Source organism: Leptonychotes weddellii, chromosome 13 (assembly GCF_054177405.1).
Source record: "Leptonychotes weddellii isolate Sample4059 chromosome 13, ASM5417740v2, whole genome shotgun sequence".
Classification (NCBI taxonomy): Eukaryota; Metazoa; Chordata; class Mammalia; order Carnivora; family Phocidae; genus Leptonychotes; species Leptonychotes weddellii.
Window position 1 is genome coordinate 77,795,524 of NC_138381.1, and position 22,378 is coordinate 77,817,901.

Genomic DNA, 22,378 nt, shown 5'->3' on the forward strand with positions numbered 1-22,378 from the left:
TGGTCATGGGTTTTGTGATGGGGGCATTCTCTTGCGTGAGCCGGGTGGGCCCAACGGGAGCACACGGGTCCTGGTACGAAGGCGGCGGGAGGGCCAGCGTCAGAGAGGAGATGGGGCGAGGGAAGCAGAGTTCAGAGAGGTGGGGTCACGAGCCAGCGGGCGGGAGTGGCTTCTTGAAGCTGGAAAAGGCAAGGGAAGAGATTCCTCCCGAGAGCTTCCCGAAGGCGCACAGTCCTGCTGACACCTTCACTTTGGACTTCTGGCCTCCAGAACTCTCACATAATGCGTTTGTGGTGTTTTAGGCCACTCAGTTTGTGGCAGTTTGTTGGAGTGGAAATAGGAAATGTATACAGGTGGTTCTCCCAAGTACTGTGACAGCAGGGGGTCCAGGTGTGGAGGCGGGTTGGGCCTGAGACTGTGCTGGGGACCTGAGCTGCTCCCCATTGCAGGACCAGCCCCGGAGGCCCCGTGTCCCTGCCATGGGCGTGGGCCTGTGGCTCCAGCTGCCCCCACGCCAAGCCCATGCGTGCGCTGGCTGGCGCTGCCCTCACAGAAGGAGTTGTGGTGGTTGTTTTTTTAAAGACTTAGTTTATTTCTTTTAGAGAGAGAGTGCATGCAAGAGCATGTGAACAGGGGCAGGGTCAGAGGGAGAGGGACAGAGCCCGTTGTGGGGCTCGATCCTGCAACCCTGAGATCATGACCTGAGCTGAAATCAAGAGTCGGGTACTAAACCAGCTGAGCCACCCGGGGCCCCACTCACAGAAGGAGTTCTGTTCTGGCCCGAATCCTTGCCGGTGCACCTTGTGGCCAAGCCCGGGTACCCAGCTGGTCTGCCTGGCCACCTCGCTTCTCACTGGGCTGTTTCACTAGAATCCTGGAAAGGCTGCTGCATTCGCTGAGCAAGGACGGGGGCCCAGGGAAGGCAGATAGCACAGTGGAATACAATGTCCTCCGGGTCAGATGCCACTGGGACGTGGGAGGGATGGGACCCTGCCTCCAGCACATTCTCCTGGCTTAGTGTGGGATATGCATCATTAAACCAGAGCCTGGCTTCAAGCAATTGGAGACACTCCTGTCCTTGTTGAGCTCTGTAAGATGAACACTTAGGACGAGTTAAAGGAAGTAGTGTTTTATTCCAAAAGAGGAAAACTTGAAGTTGGCTTTTTCCAACTGCAAATATCAAAAGGTTTCAGAGTGATTTAGCTCCATTTTCTGGATGACAATTCTGTGCTGAGTTTTTAAGGAAACCGAATGTGTTCCCAGCCTGTGAGGTTGATGGCCAGGGCCCTGGCTGTGTCCCTGGGGACAGAGCCCGGGATTCCACGCACTCACTCAGGGAGCACTCCACGCGCAGGCTGCCTCGTCACTCGGCATGTCCAGCTGAAAATCAAGGGCTTGGGCCCAGTGATTGGGGTTCCCCTCTGCTGCAGGGATTTATCCCCGACCCTCCTCCCCCCTCCCCCCACACAGGCCAGTGGTGCTGGGCACCGCCAGGCTCTGGGCCCTTTTCACGCAGAAAGCCCAGCAGTGTGATGGAGCGTCTTTTGAGTTGCAGGGAGACCCTGGCAGGTGCAACGATGTTCAACTCAGCTGCCTCCCTGGGACTCACGGTTTAAGATGCCGGGGTTTTACATCGAGGGCAAGAACATAATGAGAAGAACTCAGATCTGGAGCGGTTTTCCCAAAGGCATTTCATTTTTCCTGAAGCATCCTGCTTGGGAGGGATGGGCAGGTGGCTTTTTCTGTGGAGCATGCTGGCGCCCCCAGCCTTGGGTGACAGCAGCTGCAGGGGTCCCCCCGGCCCGAGCCAGGCCTGCGCCGTGTCCCTAACTGATGGACTTTAACCGCTTTCTCGGACAGTGAGTTGTCCGGGTCACTGTGCTGCTTGGGCTGCCCAGCGCTGGTTTCTTTTGTTAAGAATAATTCCTCTGAAAGAAACTCACCTAGGGATATTAAAACTTGAGATTTTTGGGTGACCCCAGCACTGGTGTCGCTGAGGGGAAGGACAGGTAGCTTTTCAGGGGCCCGCTGGGTTCTTGAGCCCGTCACTCAGGCCGTCGGTGACTGCTTGCTGAGGCTCTGTGCTGGTTGTCTCTTACGTGCCCTCGTCTGGGGGTTCTTAGCCAGGCTGTACTGGTGGGCTGCTTGGGGTGCCTCGTGGGGTGCCCGGCCCCCCCCGAGGGACCTGCACAAGGGCATGGGCGGGGCATCCTCCTGGCCCTCCGTGCCTCCCGGGAGGACATTCCTGCTGCCTGCTGGAGCTTTCCTCCGGCTCCCTGGCTCCTTGGTTCCCTTGCTGTGTTGGTTTAGCTCTGCAACCGCCCACAGTTGCCCCTGCATGGATGGGAACACCATTGCCAGTGGGTTTGTGAGCACCTTTTTGCCTTAAAATTTTTCCTACCAAAAAAAAAGGCCTTCTTTGCATACGAAAAACATTCACACGCTGAGACATCAGGGTCCTCCTGGGCGGGGGGCGGCCACGTTGGTTGTGCTCACACACGCGTGTGCGTGTTCCCGTGGCACATGTGGACGCCTGCCCGGGTCTCTGGGTTTGTGCACAGCCACGCTTTCCTGCGTGGGGACAGGGTTCTGCTGCACCCCATCTGCTGGCTTGTTTTACACGTAAGCTCAGAGACTGGTCCACGTCCGCACAGGCCTCGTTCTCGTGAACGGCGGCGGTGGGCTGACTCCTGAAGGCTTGCCACGTGCTGTTCCAAATGTCTGATGCGGCTTCACGGATTCGTGTGCGGTGTTCCACAGTAGATGTGCGTGGTGGACTTCTGTGTTGGTGGACGTCTCCTTGCTTTCCATCTCCCAGCAAGGCTGCAGTAAACCTCCTTTGGCCCATCTTAGTGTGCACGTGTGCATGGATCTGTACGGGAAACTTGGCGTGGAGTTGCTGGGGTGAAGCATCGTGCATCGGAGATGGGCAGTTCTTGCCAACTGTTGGCTCAGTTTCAGAAGGTTTTCTAGGGACGTGAGAAGCTGAGTGACAGAGGCAGGGGCACTTGGCCCAGCGTTCTGTTGACACTGTGTTCCTTCTGTCTGTTCCAGGTCGGCTGGATGATGTGGAACTGGATGGTGTCCGCTCTTGCCACGGGGGCGGCCGTGGTCTTGTACGACGGCTCCCCCCTGGTGCCCACGCCCAGCGTGCTCTGGGACCTGATTGACAGGATAGGGTAGGTGCCCGAGACACTGTGCTCAGCCACAGAGCCGCCCTGCTGTCCACTGCGCTAGCACTGGAGTCTTCTTGGGAGCGCTTGGCCCCCCAGAAGGCGAGGGAGGGCAAGGGAGGTTGAAGTTGCCGAGGAGGGTGGGAAGGGGCAGGCAGTCCTGACAGGGACTGACCAAGGAGAAGGGGGCCACCCCCAGGGGCCAGGAGTGAGTCTGGAACATCAGGGTACAGGAGAGGGAATGGGATCTTGTGTCTCTAACTCTGGAGCCTTAGAACTGCTGGAAAAGCCCAGGAGAAAGGGAGACAGGGCCAGCGAGGGTTCTGTCTCATGCAGGGCTCTTCCAGCTCCAGGGTGGGCTGGGGTGTAAAACAGGCTGCCTGGGGGACGGTGTGGATACGTCCATGGAGGGCAGGTGCAGAGCCCAGCACTGGGGCATTCACAGGGTCTGGGCGTCCCACCGCCAGCCTTCTGAGCCTCATGGTGAGAGGACAGTCCTGCTTTTGTCAGCTGTCCCTGGAGTGTCCTTGGACCATCACAAGGTTGCTCCAAAATGCTCCTGTAGATGCTGCATGGGGGTGTCTGCCTCCATGCTGTCCTGCTAATGGCTCGCTTCTTGGGCGGAACGAGCTGGGATCCCAAGGAGCAGAGGCCGAGTGTGGGGAAGGATGCTGGAAAGTGTCAGGAGACCGTTCTGTGAGTGCTTTCTTTGCTGATGAATTAATCATATCCGGTGGAAGCGTCCTCCCCCTTGCGGCCTGTGCTCACTGTCGGCCTAATGATCACGGTTCCGGGGGTGAGAATATAGAAGCAGCCGAGCTCCGGGGGCCTCTGACACGTGCTCATTACTCTAAGTTTGAGTCTGTTCATGGTGGGGAAGCAGAGGAACCAGTAATGTTTTTAAATCCTTGGCCATTAATATTTCAAATATAACTTTGCCTGGCCTGGGTAATATTTAAATCCTGACATTTGGCTCACAATATTGGTGAGGAAGGTTATTTCCTAATGAGACTGTTTCCAGCGAAAGGTTAATGGAATCCCTGGGAATGGAGATGACTTTAAGAGCTTTACCCTTAATACCTGTGAGCTAGGCTCCAGGTGGGGACACTTTTTGGTGTGTGCACGCATGTGTGTGTAACAGGAAGACAGAAAATACGCATTATTGGGGCTCAGTGCTAACGAATTTGAAGGATTAAGGGCCCCAGGAAAGCCAGCTCAGTGTGTGTGTGAGTGTGTGTGAGTGTGTACGTGCACGCGTGTATGTGTCTGCCTGTGTGCACACGTGTGTGCTTGCGTGAGCAAGAGTATGTATGTCCACGTGTGTGGATGAGTGTGTGTGCGCACAGGTTTAAGCGAGTACATGGAGGTGTGTGTGTGAATATGTGTGAGCAACAGGGAGTGCCTGTGTGGTTGTGCGTGCACGTGGGGGTGAGTGCATGTATGTGTGTGAACGAGTGTGCGCGCGCGCATGTCTGAGCATCCACGGGTATGTGGTCTGAGCCGACGTGGTAGGCACGTCCTGAGCATCTGCCTTCCATCAGCCCCGGACGCTGCTGGAGACATGGCCTTGGCCCTCCACAGGGCCCGTCTGGGCCGGCCGCGAGCTTCCCTGCCCGGGTCATGGAGGCCGGTGCAGCTCTGCGGCCAGGCAGGAGCTGGGGGAGGGGTGCTTGGGAGGACTGCGGGCCTCAAACACCTGCTCCAACTGCCAACGGCCATTGAAGGAGGGGGTGCAGGTCAGGTGTGGCGGGAGACCTTCATCTGACCTTTACCTGTGCCCGCCTGCTGAAAATGAAAACTGGTCACATAAAATCCTACCTGTGTGTGGCGAGAGGAGCGGCTCTCCCAAGCCGGCTGACAGCAGGGTCCTTGCAGGCCGTTTCAGGATCTCTGGGTTTTTAAATAACATTGACTAATGTAGGAAGGAAATCTTTGCCGAAAGACGTGTCGGCTCAGAGACTTACGAACATGTCTGATAACAGAGCATTTATTTTGTAGACACAAACAAGGTTCTTCTAAAAGATGAATTTTCTTTGTCATTTGGGGTGTATTTCTGGGCTCTGGGAGTCTGGTTCGAGGGATATTTGGGTTAGAGTTGGGGCCAGAACTCTGGGGTCTTTTGTCCAGGCTTTGTGTGTACCTGGGCCAGCATCAAAGCCACCTGAGTTCCCACGTGTCGCCTGTCTCTGGGTAGAAGAGGCCTAGGTGGCGCATGGTGGGGCCTGACGGACTCATCTGGCAGAGTGGACTTGCTGGACAGCCGTCTGCAGGGTCATGTCTGCATCCTGCACATCTCTGGGTGTTTGGTCTGCACCAGGTGCCCTGCTGGGCCCTGGGGTGTGCACAGCAGTGGTGGAGGCAAGTGGGTCCCTGTCCTCGTGGGGCTGCACCCAAATGGGGGAAGGAGAGAGAAAAAGTGCTGTTGGTGCCCTGAGGTCAGGGACGCTCCCCGGAGGCAAGGCCGCCTTGCCGCCGGGGTCTGAACCTCAGGCCTGGGGAGGGGACACGAAACATGTTCCAGGCAGAGTGCCCGGCCCTAAGGTGGGACTGGGATAGGTGTGCGCGGGGAGACCCTGTGCTATGAATGTGAAGGGTGGATGTGGGGCCGGCTAGGGGATGGGGGCAGGAGGCTGGTCCCTCCGGGACTCTCAGGCTGGTGTGCATGGTGGGTGCTTTTCTGCATGAAACACGACACCACTGGAACGTTTGAAGCAACACAACCCGGTGTTTTTAAAGGCTAAGTGTTGCTCCTGAGTGGAGAATGAATCGGGGGGTGGCGGGGCAAGGGCAGACACAGGGAAACTGATGGGTCTTTGGCGGATGGAGTTCCCCAGGCACAGGGGGGGTGGCCTTGGAAGCGCTGTCTGTGAGCTGCCCTTGGGGCGCTGGGGCCAATACCTGTCCAGCCGGGAAGCTGCCTCATGCTTTGTGCAGTGACCCAGCAGTATTCCCTAACAATATGCAGTGCTGAGCACCCACACAAAGCTCCCATGCTTCGTGAGCTGAGTGTGTTTTTACACATCTGCAAGCCCTGGAGATGGATGGGAAGACCTTCCCGTTCTTCAGACAAGCAGGCCTGTGACCCCGGCCCAGCACCTGCTCAGGGTCTCTGTGCATTGCCAAGGTCAGGGTTCACAGGGATATGGAAAGAACCACAGAGAGCCATTGATTTTGGGGATGTGCAGAATAAGGAATGTTGTTTTGGTGTGGTTGGTGGTTGGAGATCTTGGTGCCGGTGGCTGGGGGCGGTCACTGCTCCACCACCAGAGGCTGAAAGCATGCCTTATCTTCTGTGAAAATGTAGCTATTCCTGAAAGGGTGACGCCTTAGTCCTTGGAGGTGACCTTGAATTTGTGAACCAGACTGGCTGAGTTAATGCAGTAAACGCGGGGGACGTGGGAGGTGCCTGAGGTCTCAGTGGGCAGCTTACTGGTGGCAGGGTGGCGGTCGTGAAGCGAAGAGGGGGGCCGGGAGGGACAAAGGACAGCAGCCTCGAGGGGCCCTGCCCGCCCAGCCGCCCCAGCGTCAGATGGCACGTGGCTGTCTCCCTAGAGGGAGATGCCACCCAGGGGCTAGGGGATGAGGTTTTTGCTGCCCAGGGGGATGCAGGGGGACCTGGATTTTGCAGCCTCCTTTGGGCCCGAAAGAGAAGGCATTATTTAGTTAGGAAGATGGTCTGCAGGTCAAGGGCTGCCTGGCTGCAAGAACAGCTGGGAGGTAAATGGAACGATAAATCGCGCTCTTCCCCAGAAATACAGTGATTTACGCTCCGCATGGTGTCATTCTCCGAGTGCGGACGTGGGGGAAAGGACCGTAGACGCTAAACGTTTGAAACGAGAAGAGCTGCGATTTTGTAGGTCATTTAAGAATGGGGGTGGGTCCTGAATGCCCAGGATGGGCCCTGCTCCCACAGAGGGTCCTGCCGCCCTCTCCACCTCGGTGGAAGGGGCTCGCGTGAGGCTGGAACTTGAGGGGTCTCGGTTTTCTGGCCTCCTTTGGCAAAAGGGCAAAAAGGGCAAATACCCTACAGTTGGGAAGATTGTGGGCTGATGTGCGAGTCATTGTCTCTCACACGGAGCCACGTGTTCAGGGGGGCCAGGGCTCCGTGCGTGTTGGAGTTGGGGTGCAGACCTGTCCCTGCTGAACCCCGCAGTCCACACAGGTGTTTGCTGAACACTGGGTATTAATTCAGCCCAGAAAAATGATGTGTCTGGGATTTTGCAAACTTGCCAGAAACAAGTCACTCATTTTAGAAAGCTCTGGAGCGTGGAATGTGCAGGAGCCTTGAGAGTTTCTGTTTTCTTTCCCTCCTGTGCCCCTAGCATCACCATCCTTGGAACAGGTGCCAAGTGGCTGGCCGTCCTTGAAGAGAAAAACATGAAGCCAGGTCAGTACGCCCCTCAGGACGCTTGGCCTATGCCCCGTCTTGCCAGCCAAGGAATCCAGAGCCGCTCTCTTACCTGTCTCCTGCTCGCAAGCCAGAACAGAGGTGTCGGATTTAGTTTTAATCTTTCTGTGATTCTTCGCCCTAGTGGAAACCCACAGTCTCCAGACACTTCATACGATCCTGTCCACCGGCTCCCCTCTGAAAGTCCAAAGCTATGACTACGTCTACAGGTGCATCAAGAGCAGTGTCCTCCTGGGCTCCATCTCAGGTAGGGCTTGCACCGCGGAGAGGGGGTTCGGGAGGAAGCGGGGGAAGTGGGGCACGCCCAGGCTGGCCCCCCGGAAGTGTGCACAGCCTCTGACCTGCCAGGTCCACTGTCTTGAATTCGTCCCAGGTAAACATCAGGACGCACATCTCTGCACGGTTGGCTCTTCTCGTTCATGATAGTTAAGTTCTAGAAAGTCGCTGAGTTAGTGACTGCTGAACCATCGCTCCTGGGGGAGGTACACACACACACACACACACACACACACAAACACGCACACATACGTATCTCATCTTACATTCTGGAAACAACCTTATATTATAATCTTATATTCTGAAAACAACCTTTTCTGGTAGATTCTGTTCTCTTCACCTTACAGAAGAGAAAACAAGGTTCAGAAGTGTTAACTGACTCGCCGGAGCAGCCCCCCAACAGGGTGCAGTGCGGCCGGCCCCCGGGCCAGAGCTTCTTGCGCCCCCTGCCCCTCCCCTCGCTGTCCCCCGGTCTTCTCTCAGCGAGAGCTGAAACCAGAGCACGGCACTGTCTTGTTGCCCCGCAGCTGGGGACGTGCGTGGGGGGCATCTCGAGATTTCCACCACTCAGCTCATGTTCTCAGATGACCTTGAAAGCACCCCGAGTGTTGATCCTGAGGTCATACATTTTAGCGAGTAGGAGAATTTGCACATACAGAATCTGTAAGTAATAAGGATTGGCCAGGGATGAGAACAATTGTTGCAAAATCGTTTAAGGTCGTTAAAAGCTGGAAATTACCTATATGCCTGGTAGAAGGGGATTCATTGACTAATTTTTGGTGCATCCTTAATTTTTGCGGCTGTTAGGAGGGATACGATGAAAATTCTTATTTAGATGGAAACATATTTATTGATACTGAAAGAGAGTTGTGATACGTTGAGTGAGAGAAGCAGATTGCAGACTACAAGTGTGGTCATTTTTGTAGATCGAGAAAAGGAATATGTGGGGGGGGGTGTACACCCGTGTGTGTGTATATGGGCGTTGGGATTTCAAGTGACGTTTTTTTCTCTTCACTGTTTTCCCCAACGTGAAGTTGTATGAAGACAATTTGTGCATGTTGCAAAGTATTCAGAATCCAAAAAGGAGATAGAGTGGTGTCCACCCCACCGCCCGGCCCGTCCTCCTTCCCCAAGGAAGCCTGTGGTTGTTTCCTGCCGGAGGCATCTGTACGTAGGTGGGGGAACGTGTGTCGATGGGGTGAGACCCGTTTAACTTAGGGTTCATGCTGTTCCATGTTTCCCCTTAACAGAGTGACTTGGAGTTAATTCTGTCGTAGCTCATCAGAATCTTTAGATGACTTTATTTTTCTGAAAACATGTCTTTAAAAGATGCCATGTGATGTGCTTGAAGCCTGAGCCTGCCCTGCCAGCCCTCCGCCTTCCAGCTGGACCCGTGGCCCGAGGCTGGGGGTCTCAAGCTGGGCAGGGAGGGCTGGGGTCCCGCCAGCATCTGAGAGTGGCCTTGGGACATCCCCTTTCCTTCTGAGCCTCAGTTTGCCTGCCTTAAAAGGGATGGATTGTACCATGTGGCCTCCAGGGGCCTTTCCATATGAACGCTGCCCGTCGAGTGGGCGGTCGTGCCGGGGCTCTGGCCATTTATTTAGCAGGGTCATGGGCCTCGTGACAGGTGACATCTATCAATGTTTGCTGCCTGTGTATCACTCTGTGGAATGCTGTGGATCCTGGAAACATGATAGCTCTCCTGTCCTGACACAAAACACTCTTCAAGATACTCCGGGGGGAAAAGCAGAATAGGGTGGATGAGGTGCTCTGTGTGCATGAGAAGTTGTCTGTGGAGAGGGTCTCCGGCTAGGTGGCAGGGAGGCTCACATCCACTCCTCACCCTCCCAGAGTTCTGGGTCTTGTCTCAAGCGAGAGCCAGACGCATTGCCTGTCCAGAATGCCGGTTTGCAGAAGCTTCGGGAAGTAGTCTGAGTGGTACCGCTGGCTGATCCGGTGCTGTCGGACCCTCAGCCCTGGGCTGGTGCTGTGCACGTCCCACCGTCTTCCGGAGAGCATCCTAAGCCTCGGGGGGCAGCGCTTACACCTCCCCGGGGCCTGGAGCCCTGGTCAGTCCTTGCCAGCCAGTGAGATAAGCGTGGTTCTCATTTTCATGGGGCACACCTGCCATGGCCCGAGGTGTCAGGAGAAGGCAGAGGGGACATCGCACTTCCAGCCTCCGTCCGAGGGAAGAAGTACAATCAGCTTAGAGTCGAGGCCAGGATGAAAGCCTGCTGGTTGCTGGAAGCATCCAGACGTCTTACGTGGCTCTTGAGCACCCTCCGCCCTGGGTTGCGCGCGCTGGGCACGGTGAAGGAGGGACTGCTGCTTCAGTTACGGGGGCATATTCCCCGGCACACAGACACACACGTGCACACACACGCACACACGCACACGTACGCAGAGGAGTTGCTGGGGTCAGGAAGCTGGCTCTGTGTGCGCCTCCCGCTCACGTCCCCCTCGGGGTCCCTTCCCGCCCCGAGTGCCCAAGCGAGGGGACAGTCGTCGGCAGCAGTGGGTCTAGCTTTGGGGGCTCCTGTTGTTCCTCTCGGTGCCTCTCCGGATCTGATTCCCTTTCGAGCTCCTTCCCGGCATTGGCGTGCTTCCTACCTGAGACCCAGCCTGCACGGAGCCCAGGGGTGCGGCTCGTCTGGCCACAGCAGAGGGCCTCTGTGTGACCCGTCTGCCGAGGCAGTTCCTGTGGGGTAGAGCTTATGGGCGAAGCTTCCATTTTCTGTGAGCCCGAGTCTCGAATTTCATTGTGACCACGAGAGGTCATTTATTTTGTCTCTCATCCAGCAGGAAGACTCGGTCAAAAAATAAATCACCCAGACATGGGCGGTTTGCTGCAATTCCTAAATCACCTTCCCCATTTCTCCCTGAAAAGAAACGCTAACCATCTGTGGATTTTTCAGTCTTTACCTGGAGAAAGAGTAGTGATACCTGTGTTTTGGGGTCTCCCTCCTTTGGTGTTCACAGTAGAAAACCAGGCTGTTTGTCTGTCTTCTGAATTTTGGATCTCCTGTTCCTTTGTTTGCAGGTGGCACTGACATCATCTCCTGCTTCATGGGCCAGAATTTTTCTATTCCTGTGTATAAAGGGGAGATTCAGGCCCGGAACCTGGGCATGGCCGTGGAAGCGTGGAACGAGGAAGGTGATGGCTTCACTAACCATCTTTCTTTCTGTTTCTGGGCGTGGCTGGTAGCTCGGAAGCACTCAGATGTGTAACTGCCCCAAGAGAGAGACGGCCCAGCTCACTTGTAGCCACCCACCGGGCTCCCGTCCCTAGCCCCCTTGGGCCTGCCCGCCTCAGCAGTCAGTGTCGGGCGGGAGCACAGTGGACAGCTGTGTTCAGGAACTACAGGGGGGCCGTTGTTCTCCCGGCATCCAAACCCCAGAGACACTGCTCAGGCAGCCCGCTGCCCTGCTGGTCTGACACCTTGACCCGGACCCAGTGAGGGAGCCGGAGGTTGGCCCCTCTGACAGTCTCAGGGCGAGCTTTTGCTTTGTAGCCTCTTAGTGGCTATTGGTAAATCAGCAAAGCCTGTTGGTATCTCCAGCACCTAACAGGGCCTGGCCTGGCATGTGGTGTGTGCACTGTACAAATTTGCCCTGCAGCCACTGTTATTTTAACCGGGCAGAGTGAATGGGGAGTTTGTGTGAGGAAGAGGGAGAGACGTCAGCCCTGGTGGTTCCACCAGGTCAGGGGCTGGAAGCCTGGATAGCACAGGAAGGATCTCTCCTTCCAGTTCACCGAAAATGTTGCCAGAGACCTTTCTGAAAATCAGTTCTTACTTTCAGAAGAGGACTTTTCCCTGGTGCTCACAAAAGTTCTCGGCCCCATATATCTGTTTTCTTCCCCACCGCCTGAACCATTTCTCTTGGTCTCCGTCACTGCTATATTCTGTGGCCTGGTCGGGGGGAGATGCTCCTGGCAGAGAGAAACCAACGGCCGTCTCTTCAGCTTCCAGATGTCTGTCTGTCCTCTATCTCGGGGGTTCTGTGGGGTGGGATGAGCTGGGCCAGGTGAAGGAAATGTGGAAACTCTGGAGCCTCCCGGGACGCACGGTGGGATGGTGACTTCTCAGTGCGAGTCCCGCGGTGCTGTGCTGTGGAAGGTGCTGGATAAACGGGCCCACTCACTGGGAGGGATGCTGTGCTGCCCTCTCTCCTCGGCCTCCCTGGCCTGTGCTGTGCCCGGGGCTGGAGACCGGGCGCCCTTTGGAGCAAGTGGGACTCGGTGCAACTCCCTTAGCCTGCAAGTCGGGAGTAGTGAGTGAAGGTGAAGATAGGCAGGGACGCGGTGGTGCAGGAATTCCACCCCTGGGAGAAGTACTTGCCCATACGAGCAAGGGGAGGCGTGCATGTGTGTTCCTGACAGCACGTGTACAGTAGGAAACAGAGTTGGGAACAGTAGAGCTTCCCCTTCAGGAGGAGTAAATGGCCACAATCGCACGTGAAGAATTATAAGCAGTGAAAACAGATGAACCGGAGCACAGTGTGTAGCTGCTGAGCGAATCACCCCGACCCCACGCTGGGAGAGCAAGGCAGGGTGCTGGACGCACGCAGCGCGATGCCGTCTGCGCAGTTTGGAAACACGCGGGATGACTGTGTTGCTCAGAGACACGTGTCGATGGAGTGAGCGTATTAAGACACGTGTGGGAGAAATAAATTCCCTTTAGAAGAGGGGTTTGGGAAGTCGGGCGGGAAGGTCACCGGGGGTCAGTCCCAAGGAGGGTGTGCGAGCGACGGAGAGCGTGAGTATGCGCACGGTGTGTGGCTGCTGTGTGTGCTCGCGTTAGTTTTTCATTCTTCCCGAACCAGGAAAGGCAGTCTGGGGAGAGAGCGGTGAGCTGGTGTGCACCAAGCCGATCCCCTGCCAGCCCACGTGCTTCTGGAACGATGAGAACGGGAGCAAGTATAGGAAGGCCTATTTCTCCAGATTCCCAGGTAGGTCGGTTGGTCGGGGATGCAGACAGAGCTGCCCAGACTCCGCTGGGGCTGGGCCTTCGGGGTCTGGTTCTGGACGCAACACCCCCCCCGCCCCGCTCACAGCTCCTTCCGCCAGTGGGGCGAGAATGAATGTCTCGGATCAGTATCTTGTCACATTCAGCTTGAAGCCATCATGTGAAACTGGAGTCTGGGTTAGTTTCTTCCTTTTTTTAAAGATTTTATTTATTTTTTTGAGAGAGAAAGAGAGCGCATGAGTGGGGGTGGGGAGGGGCAGAGGGAGAGGGAGAAGGAGAGAGAATCTCAAGCACACTCCCTGCTGAGTGTGCAGCCCAATGCAGGAGATCTCAGGACCCTGAGAACACGACCTGAGCAAAACCGAGAGTCAGACGCTCAACCGGCTGAGCCACCCGGGCCCCCGTGGGGCGGTTTATGCTTAACTAGCCTCTGTGTGCAGAGCCCCCGGGCCCCATGTGCGGCGGTTTGCCCGCGGGAGGGCTGCGGGCCGCACACCCACCCAGGATTGTGCCTGCCAGTTCAGAGAGAAACGGCGTGTTCAGGAGGAATCTGGCTTGGGACTCTTCCTCTCTGCCCCGCGCGCACCCTCACCCAGTCCTCGCGGGAGTATTGGAGGAGGAGTGCTTTGGCGGTGGGATGATTTACAACCCGCCTGTCACTCTCACACAGACTGACATGCTCGCGTTTCATCTTCCGAGTGGCGCCTTGCCCCAGAGCAGGGAAGGGTTTTATTTAAAGCTCTGACTCCCGTCTCCCTCTTACCTTCGTTCGTCAGCAAGCTCGAGCTGGTGCAGCCCTACCAGTCACAGTGTAGCAAGCCCTCTGTCCCAGAGCGGCTTTTGCCAAGTGCTTGCTTGCTTCGGTCTCTAGAAAGGTAATTTGATTTTGCGTTGACCGCATGTGGAGGATCAGAGAAGGGCAGGTGGCCGTCGGGGGCAGAATTTGCCGTGGACCCCTCCCGTTTCTCCGCCTGGCTTTGCACGCTTGCACGTCCCACGTAAAAACCACCAAATCTGGCATCGCGCCCCCACGTGGGCGTCGGAGGGGGACCCCAGATGTGGCTTGGTCTCCACTGGGTACCTGCTCACTTGAGCCCCACCTGGGATCCTGCCAGCATGCAGCTGCCCAGACGGCGTGAGGCGGGATAGTGGGAGCTTAGAGAGAGAGAGGAGTGTTCCTCAGATGACCCTGAAGGACAGGGCGGGGGCCCCTGTCTTAGGAAGAGAGTAGAACCTCAGCTGGAGGATTCATCTAAGAAATCCATCTCTTGTCTTCTGCAGTACTGCTCACTGGTCTTTGGAAACTGTCTTTCCTATAACTTGTTATGTATACAGGTTAACATGATAAATGTCTCAGGATTGATTTCAGAGTCTTTCTTTTTTTTGAACTTCTGGTATTCTCTCTTGGAGAAAACAAATATTTTGTGACCTGTTATATTTCCAATTTTCCTTGGCTGCCAGGAAGCTCAGCGTTGAAATCATTGCTTGGTTGTAGCAGTCCTCTACCCCCAGGGCAGGGTTTCTGATTCTCTTTAAAGAATCTCATCCTGTAGTCGGTTTTATAAGTAGTTTCCTCAGATACTTTCTGGGAGTAGGGGGAGATATATGAGCCAGTACAGAAAGAGGAAAGCAGTTAAGATAATGGGACTCTGAGGCTGTTGGTCGTGGATGGGAGGAACACGGGTAGAACCTGACTGTCCATGCCCCAGCACTGGGACGTTCTGACACTGTACTGGAATTGGTGATTAAAGGAAACAGCTGGAGGCCAAGGCTGTCGTTTCTGTAGCAGGAAGCAAACTCACAGACATCGACATCATTAGGCCAGGTGAAAATGTAAGCAGGCAGGGATATCCAAGAAATCAGTAAGCGAAAAGAAGAAGTTCAACACAGAGGGAACAGTATCTCTTTTGTGTCAACTTTTAAAAGGAAATGTGTGTGTGTAAGTCTGTGAATAAATGCACAACAAAGGGTTATCGGAGTGGGGGAATTATGAGCTGTCTTGCTTTTCTTTATATATTATCACTTTTAAAAACCTAGTAAAAATTTAAAGAGAAATTAGAAGCAGACTGAAGAAAGATTTAGACCATTCTGATTCTACAAAGCAATGATTTCAGCTCTGAGTTTCCTGGCAGCCAAGGCAAAAAGGGAAATAAAATGGGTCCAGGTAAGTGCAAGACACAGTCTGCTCGGGAGGCCAAGCCAGCCCACCAACTGTCAAGACTTTGAGCTTGATGGCATGGAGACAGCCAAAGTTCCCCTCAGCCCACACCAGCAGAAGAGTTCAAAGCGGGAGGAGGCCCCGAGTCGTAACTGCCGGAGTCCTAGGTCCTACCATAAGAGAAGCATGTGCAGTTTATTCACAATGGCGCATCTACAGACGTGGAAAGTCATGCCATCGTTTTCTCATGCACAAAAACACATGCTCACCATAGACGATTTCCTCCAGGAGGAAAGCCAGAGCAAGGCTGGGTCTCCCCCGTCGCACTGGCGTGCTGTCGCTGAAAGGGGGTGGAGGGAGTCGGTGTGGTGAGCACGGCTGGAACCATTGGCTGGGGGCACGGAAGCCCGCAGGGAAGCTGCATTTCTCTGCGGCGACCACCTGGCAGCAGAGTCACCCGCCCCGTGTGAATTCTTCCTCCCGACTCTGGATCGTACAAGGTGGAGGTGCTTCATTCACAAATGACAGTTCCTTCAGGGTGCATTTGCGTCTTCCGTTTTGTCTCCATTTCCAGGGCCTTGCGTTCATGGTCAAACTCCTGGGAGAGCTGGCTCTGCACAGCCCAGACTGTGTGGGGGGCGGGCGCCTGGGCCCTGGATGGGAAAGGACTGGGGGGCAGGCAGGCTCTGCGGCCGTGTCTGCAGCCCCGTCTCCCCCCGACGGCATCTGTAAGCCCGGTGTTCGGAGTAGCCGTCAGATGCGCTTCTGCAGAAACTTGGCGTGTTGCTTGCAGTCCTAGGAATGATCTTTTCCCCGTTTGTGTACATGAGTCTTTCTCAAGTCCCAGCAGGAGGAAGGGGTTTCTGTCTTTGGCGTGGGGAGGAGGGGAGAAGGACCTGGAGGCGCACAGCCCTCTTTTGCACCAGAAGAAATGAGCTCAGGAGGCCCTTCGTCCCCAAATTGCCTCCCAAGGACCACACTGCCTGCAGATGGACAGATGGCCTGGCCTTCATCTGGGCAGGAGCCTCAGTCGCTGCTCGTGCAGTCTTGCCACAACGGTGAATGAGCAAGGGGATAAAGGCAGTATGTGGTCACGGGTGGCGTCTCCTGGACAGGTGCAAGTGGACGGGGTTTGCACCTCCAGCCAGGAAGTGTTTCCAGGGTTGCAGGGGAGGAGGTGCTCTCAGATGCCCTTTCTGGGCCGCAGGGACTCAGGGCTCATTTCAGGAGGCCAGGCTGCCCCTGGGGAAATGACTTCCAGGTGGCCGAGAGCCGGGGGGATGTGCTCTCTGTCATTCACACCCCTTTGGCCTCCGTTCATGCAGCTGATCAAGGGTCACTGCCTTTGGGGGCAGGAGGAAGCTTCTGGCTGGTTTAATTGCTCCCTTGGCAATTCCCTTGGGGTGTGACGTCTCTTTCCTGTTCCGTGGGGGTGGAGGATGTGGCCAAGGCTGGGGCTTTGATCCCTGGGGATATTAGCTTTGCTGTATGCCAAGACGAGGGCCTCCCCGGGAATGTCGCCAGCCCAGGCCCCAGCTGCACACCGGGCCACACGGGGATGGCGCAGGTGATTCGTTTCAGGGTCACCTCTGATCCCTGCCCCCCCCCCGCCCATTCCCCTGCCTTCCTTGTCCCCTGGGTTTTACCAGCCAGTTAGCTCTGTGCACGTGGCTCGTGCCTTAGCTCGGGCCTCCGTCAGTAGCCTCCCACTGGTCGTGCTCCTGCTATTATCCCACTCCAAGAGGGGCCCAGCCCCACCAAACCAGCCCCCTCCGCTGTCCCAGACCACCCTGTCCTCCTAAAGCGTGCCTTGTGGCGGCTACCCTTCACTCAGAGGGCCTGCTCCCAAATCTCCCATTGACCTTCCCTGGCCGCCCCTCGCACCCTCCCTGCCGGGGCTGGTCCCAACCCCGTGAATTCGTGAGGCCCTTGTTGGCGCCTGAAGGAGTGGTGTTCTCTCGCATGCTGGTGCGTGTCAGAACTGGGCGCACAGGGGCCCCTGCTAGACGCTGTGCTCCGGGGGCAGGAATGGTCTGGTCCACTTCTACCCCTGGGCCCCAGCCCCATTCCATACCTGTTTCTGTGCCCCAGCCGTGTCTGTTGACGAGCATCCTGTTGCTGTCCGGCCTGCCATGAGCGTCTGTCCAGGCAGCTGGTCAGGACCCCTTCTCCTCGGGGTGACTGAGCACCTCTGCCTCCCTGCAGGTGTCTGGGCGCATGGCGACTACTGCAGAATCAACCCCAAGACTGGGGGCATCATCATGCTGGGCCGGAGGTGAGGGTCTTTAGAGGGCTTCTCTTCCCTGGAGCCCCCTTTCCCGAGGCATCCAGGCAGGGGCAGGAGGCATCCCGCATCAGCTCCCCGAAGGCCAGGTCTGGGCCTGACCACATTTCTGTGCCCAGAGTGGGGTGGCAGGCTGTGGCAAAGGTGTGTCCGTCCACGGTAGCAACGGCCCTTCCAGAACTGGGAGCGTGTGGGTGTTGGGTGCACAGCATGTCTGCACAGGTGGGAAGGGGCAGGGGGGTGACAGGTGTTTCCACACAGAGGGGACTGCCTTGTTGTCTGGCTTGGAGTTAGAGAGAGAAGGTGACCGGCGGGCATAAGGAGCAGGGGAGGGAGCCTTCGTGACTGGGCCCAGCGTTGCTGTGTGGGAAGGGGGTAACTGCCGCCGCCCCCTGGGTGACGTGCCTCACTCAGGAGCCGCTGTGTGTCCGTGACCTTGTCTCTTTCCAGCGACGGCACACTCAACCCCAACGGAGTGCGATTCGGCAGTTCGGAAATCTATAACATTGGTACGTATTTTCCCTTTCTCCTCGAATTATTCTCAAGTCATCCAGGAAGGAAGGAGGGTGTGTCCTAGAGGGAGCCCCAGAGCCTGCTTTCCAAAGAGCCCGCCTTTTGGCATAACTCTGGCCCATTTGCCTCAGAGGCTGTGAGAGCATGTCCTTCTTTCTGGAATATACCTCATCCACATTGCTTGTAGCCGTAAAGCCTTAGAGGCCCATCCCTGTTCCATTACATTTTATCTTCACAGTGAGCAACCTTCGGTTGCTTAATTGTGTCTCGTCCTTTTGGGTGAAGAAGAAGCACAGAGAGGTTGTGTGATTGCTGGAGGTCACACAGCACCATTCGGGACACCACATACAGACAGTGGGCCTCACAGCTGCACAGTAGAGTCATCCATGGACCTTTAAAATGCCCCACCCAGGCCCCAAAGTCAGCCTCCCTAGGAGGTGGCTTCCTACAGATGTCATGTCAAGGTTGTTTGTGTAGCCAGGATGGAGAAGTCCTGATCCATCTGCCTCCAGCCTTTGTTCCTCCCACCAATGGAGTCCCCACCACTGGTACTTGCTGCCTTTTTATTTTTAAATTAATTTATAATTAAGCAAGTAAGGCCTGTGTTTGGCTTCTTACAAACATGTCGACCACTGCAGCTCAAGCTAAAGCTCTGACCCTTGCCAGTGATGGGCGTTCTTCTGCTTGTTCGCCCTGAGGGGCTCTTCCCAGGAGGGTGGAGGAGAGGCGGCGGTCCCCATCAGGCTCGGGTGGCCGGCCTCCCCCTCACTCCTCACTGGCCATGGTGGGCGGGTGCGAGACTGTGGCCCCTTCCCGTCTCTGCAGTGGAGGCCTTCGAGGAGGTGATGGACAGCCTCTGTGTCCCCCAGTACAACAAGGACGGGGAGGAGAGGGTGCTCCTCTTCCTGAAGATGGCTTCCGGCCACACCTTCGGGCCTGAACTGGTGAAGAGCATCCGCAGCGCCATCCGCGTCGGCCTGTCTGCTCGGCACGTGCCCAGCCTCATCCTGGAGACCAAGGGCATCCCGGTAGGTCGGCCGCCGGGCTCGGGCTCCTGTCCCCAGGCAGCGGCAACCAGAGCATCCTCATCCCCCGCCGAGAGCCCCCACACGCAGAGACTCATCTAGAAGCTTGTTCTGCTTTATATATAGTTTGTTTGCGTTCCTGGCAACCCCATCTTTTTTCCCCCCAACATCTCTCTTTTTTTGTTAACCCTTCCTGAATTGCGTGTAAAGTAACTTCTGCTAAATACCTGTGTTCGGAGGCTAGGCAGTCCCAGCCCTGCGCATCCAACGGGCTTTTCCCCGGTGTGGTTTTAGTGTGTTCTTAAAATTATTAATGAGAAAATTAATTTTAACTTTTTAAAGAGCCGCTGGGGTGCTGTTGCTCTTGCCTTTTAAAAGTTTTGCCCGTGGAAAGAAGAGTTGAATCTGTTTAGCGGCATGTCTCCAGAAAGCTGCTCCCCCTTCTACTTTGTTTAGGTTCTGAGTGGGGGAGGAGGGGCACCCAGATTGGATCTCAGCTTTAACTTGGCTGCTCACAAGGCGAATGTCAGCTGAGAAGAGGCTGCCGTGTGCACGCGGTGTGCACAGACCAGCCAGGCTGTACGGAAGTCTGCAGAACAGCGATTCTCTGATGGGGACACGGTGCAGAGCCTGCTGACTGGGCCCCACGGGAGCACAGCTCTGATGGTGCCCCGAGCAGGGCCGGGACTTCTCCTGTCCACCCGCTTCTTTTAAATTTTGGTTATGCACAGGAAGTGTCTCAAGCTTGGGAGTTCTCTCTGTCTCGGTTGCTGACTCCTGGTGACTCTGGGGACCATGGCTCTCGCAGGGAGGGAAGGCGCTTCTTGAGTCCGTGATACTTACTGCCTTCTGATGAGGGCCTAAGGCTTTCCTTCAGTAAACCAGTTCTGTCTGCTTCTGGAACATTCTGGAGCACGAGAGTTTGATTTTCCCCTTGGCTTTCTTTTGTTGAAACAGGACGTGTGTCCTTTGCTGCTGGAAGGGTTATTCCCCAACTGTGTGTGCTCATGAGATTAGTGGCACGGTTTATCCGAGAGATACAGGAAATGGTGGCCCGTCTTTCTGTCCTCAGCGTGGCGCTCGGGTTGCTGTCAGCCCCTGCTCTCCGCAGGTGCTGTCTCCGCTGTCTGGTTGGGTTGGGAAGTCACTCCAGGGTTCCCTGAGATTTTTCAAGGCCCTTGTGTTTTCAGATCCTCCTGATCTGAACTAATGGATTTGGGGTGGCCCCGTGTGTCGTGCGCTGGGGAGGGGGTGGCCCGGCCAAGGAGACTTGGGGCACTTCGGGAATTGCGAGGCCGACAGGCCCCAGGCAGCCACGACTGCCCTGACTCCCGCACATCTTTGTCCCTGCTCACAGTTGAGATGCCTGGCCCATCCCAGCGGGAGGCAGCATGACGCGTATGCCCCAGGGAGGCCCAAGCAGCGGCCGGTGGGCGTGGGGGTCTCTGCCTCCCCACCACCCTCCCCACCAGAGGAAGCAGTAGCAGGATTTCTTCTGAAACACAGTCTTCTTTCTTCAGCTGATGGAAGATATAAATTATTAGCTCCCCTGAGCCGTTCTTGGAGCTTTTGTGTAAAGCCCATACAGCGCGTGAGACTCTTGCATTTTGGGGCGAGAGGGGCCAACACCCAAGTGACAGGCAGTCCCTCAGAAGCTAGCGCTTAGATCCTTAATTAGTTCACAGTTCACCTGAGTTTTTCAAATGAATGAATTTTAATTACATCTCAGGTTAAAAAAAAAAAATAGTGCCCAAGGAGGAGAGATCAGGGCACCGCCGTTTTACTGAAGGGCTCTGTCCTCGAGTCCCCTGGCCCCCGGACACCCGGCACTGCTACCAGAAGCATGGGGATCAAAGGCGGAACATGCAGGCCACAGATTTTAGGGGGAGCTTTGAACGTTTGGAAGGAGTCTGGCTGTGAGGAAAGTAATACCCCATCCCGACCCGACGAACGGTTCTGAGGGAAGATTAGGGGGAAGCTTGGTGAGGCTCGTGGACGAGGCTCGCTGGCCAGTTGATGGTGACGAGGTGGCGGGAAGCCAGCCTGCTGCTGACATGATGCTGATGGCCCGATTTTATGATACAGAGAAGGGTAATGAAGTCAATGTAACTGATGAAATAGAAACACAGTCTGACAGTGAGGCACTTGCCAGAGCTGTCAGGGTCTGAGCCCCCTGGACTCCTGTCCTCCCGGCAGGGAGAGGCGCTGGGCCCCCCTTCATGCTCGAGGAGGCCAACTGGGCTTCGGGAATCAGCCCACAGTCCCCCAGATGCGGTGGCCCAAGTGCCACGTGCTCACTGGGTGGAAGGCCCCCTCCCCGGCGCACCTGCGTGGCGGGCTCCAGGCCGAGGTCATTCGGTCCGCGGTTTGGTCCTTCGGTCCATGGTTTGTACGTTCGGTCCGCGGGTCTGTGGTTTGCACGTTTGGTCCATGGTTTGGTCGTTCAGTTCACAGTTTGGTCGTTTGGTCTGCGGTTTGGTCATTCGGTCTGCAGTTTGCACGGTCGGTCCGCGGTTTGCATGTTCAGGCCATGGGTTCGCGGTTTGGACGTTCCGTCCGTGGTTTGCATGTTCGGTCTGCAGTTTGCACATTCGGTCCGCGGTTTGGTCGTTCGGTACACGGTTTGCACGTTCCGTCTGCGGTTTGGTCCTTTGGTCCGTGGTTTGGTCGTTCGGTAGACAGTTTGCACGTTCCGTCTGCGGTTTGCACGTTCCGTCTGCGGTTTGGTCGTTCGGTCCGCAGTTTGCAGTTCAGTCCACGGTTTGGTCGTTCGGTACACGGTTTGCATGTTCCGTCTGCGGTTTGCACGTTCGATCCGCGGTTTGGTCCTTCAGTCCGCGGTTTGCACGTTCCGTCTGCGGTTTGGTCCTTCGGTCCGCGGTTTGCACGGTCGGTCCGCGGTTTGCATGTTTGGTCCACGGGTTCGTGGTTTGGACGTTCCATCCGTGGTTTGCACGTTCCGTCTGCGTTTGCACATTCGGTCCGCCGTTTGGTCCTTCGGTCCGCGGTTTGGTCCTTCGGTCCACGGTTTGCACGTTCCGTCTGCGGTTTGCACGTTTGGTCTGCGGTTTGGTCCTTCGGTCCGCGGTTTGCACGTCCGTCTGCGGTTTGCACGTTCGGTCCTTGGTTTGGTCCTTGGGTCCGCGGTTTGGTCCTTCGGTCTGCAGTTTGCACGTTCGGTCTGCGGTTTGGTCATTCGGTCCACAGTTTGCATGGTCGGTCCGCGGTTTGCATGTTCGGTCCACGGGTTCGTGGTTTGGACGTTCCGTCTGCGGTTTGCACGTTCGGTCCGCGGTTTGGTCCTTCGGTCCGCGGTTTGGTCCTTCGGTCCACGGTTTGCACGTTCCATCTGCGGTTTGCACGTTTGGTCTGCGGTTTGGTCCTTCATTCCGTGGTTTGGTCCTTCAGTCTGCGGTTTGCACGTCCGTCTGCGGTTTGCACGTTCGGTCCTTGGTTTGGTCCTTGGGTCCGCGGTTTGGTCCTTCGGTCTGCGGTTTGCACGTGCGCGGACCCGGGATCTGAGGGCTCTCTTCCCCTTGAGGCTCAGCCGCTGTGTTTCTTTTGTCCGCCCCCT

The 22,378-nt window shown here is 56.2% G+C and overlaps 1 protein-coding gene across 1 annotated transcript in view; it reads left to right on the plus strand.

Annotated features, from left to right (window-relative positions):
• AACS (acetoacetyl-CoA synthetase) overlaps nt 1-22,378 on the plus strand; it is a 53,066-nt gene that overhangs the window by 29,453 nt on the left and 1,235 nt on the right. The window contains exons 10-17 of the mRNA XM_081800962.1: nt 2,974-3,179; nt 7,496-7,560; nt 7,706-7,828; nt 10,898-11,011; nt 12,682-12,807; nt 17,188-17,257; nt 17,717-17,775; nt 18,605-18,807. Of these exons, the coding sequence (XP_081657088.1) occupies nt 2,974-3,179; nt 7,496-7,560; nt 7,706-7,828; nt 10,898-11,011; nt 12,682-12,807; nt 17,188-17,257; nt 17,717-17,775; nt 18,605-18,807 (966 nt within the window). The remainder of the gene's footprint in view (nt 1-2,973; nt 3,180-7,495; nt 7,561-7,705; nt 7,829-10,897; nt 11,012-12,681; nt 12,808-17,187; nt 17,258-17,716; nt 17,776-18,604; nt 18,808-22,378) is intronic.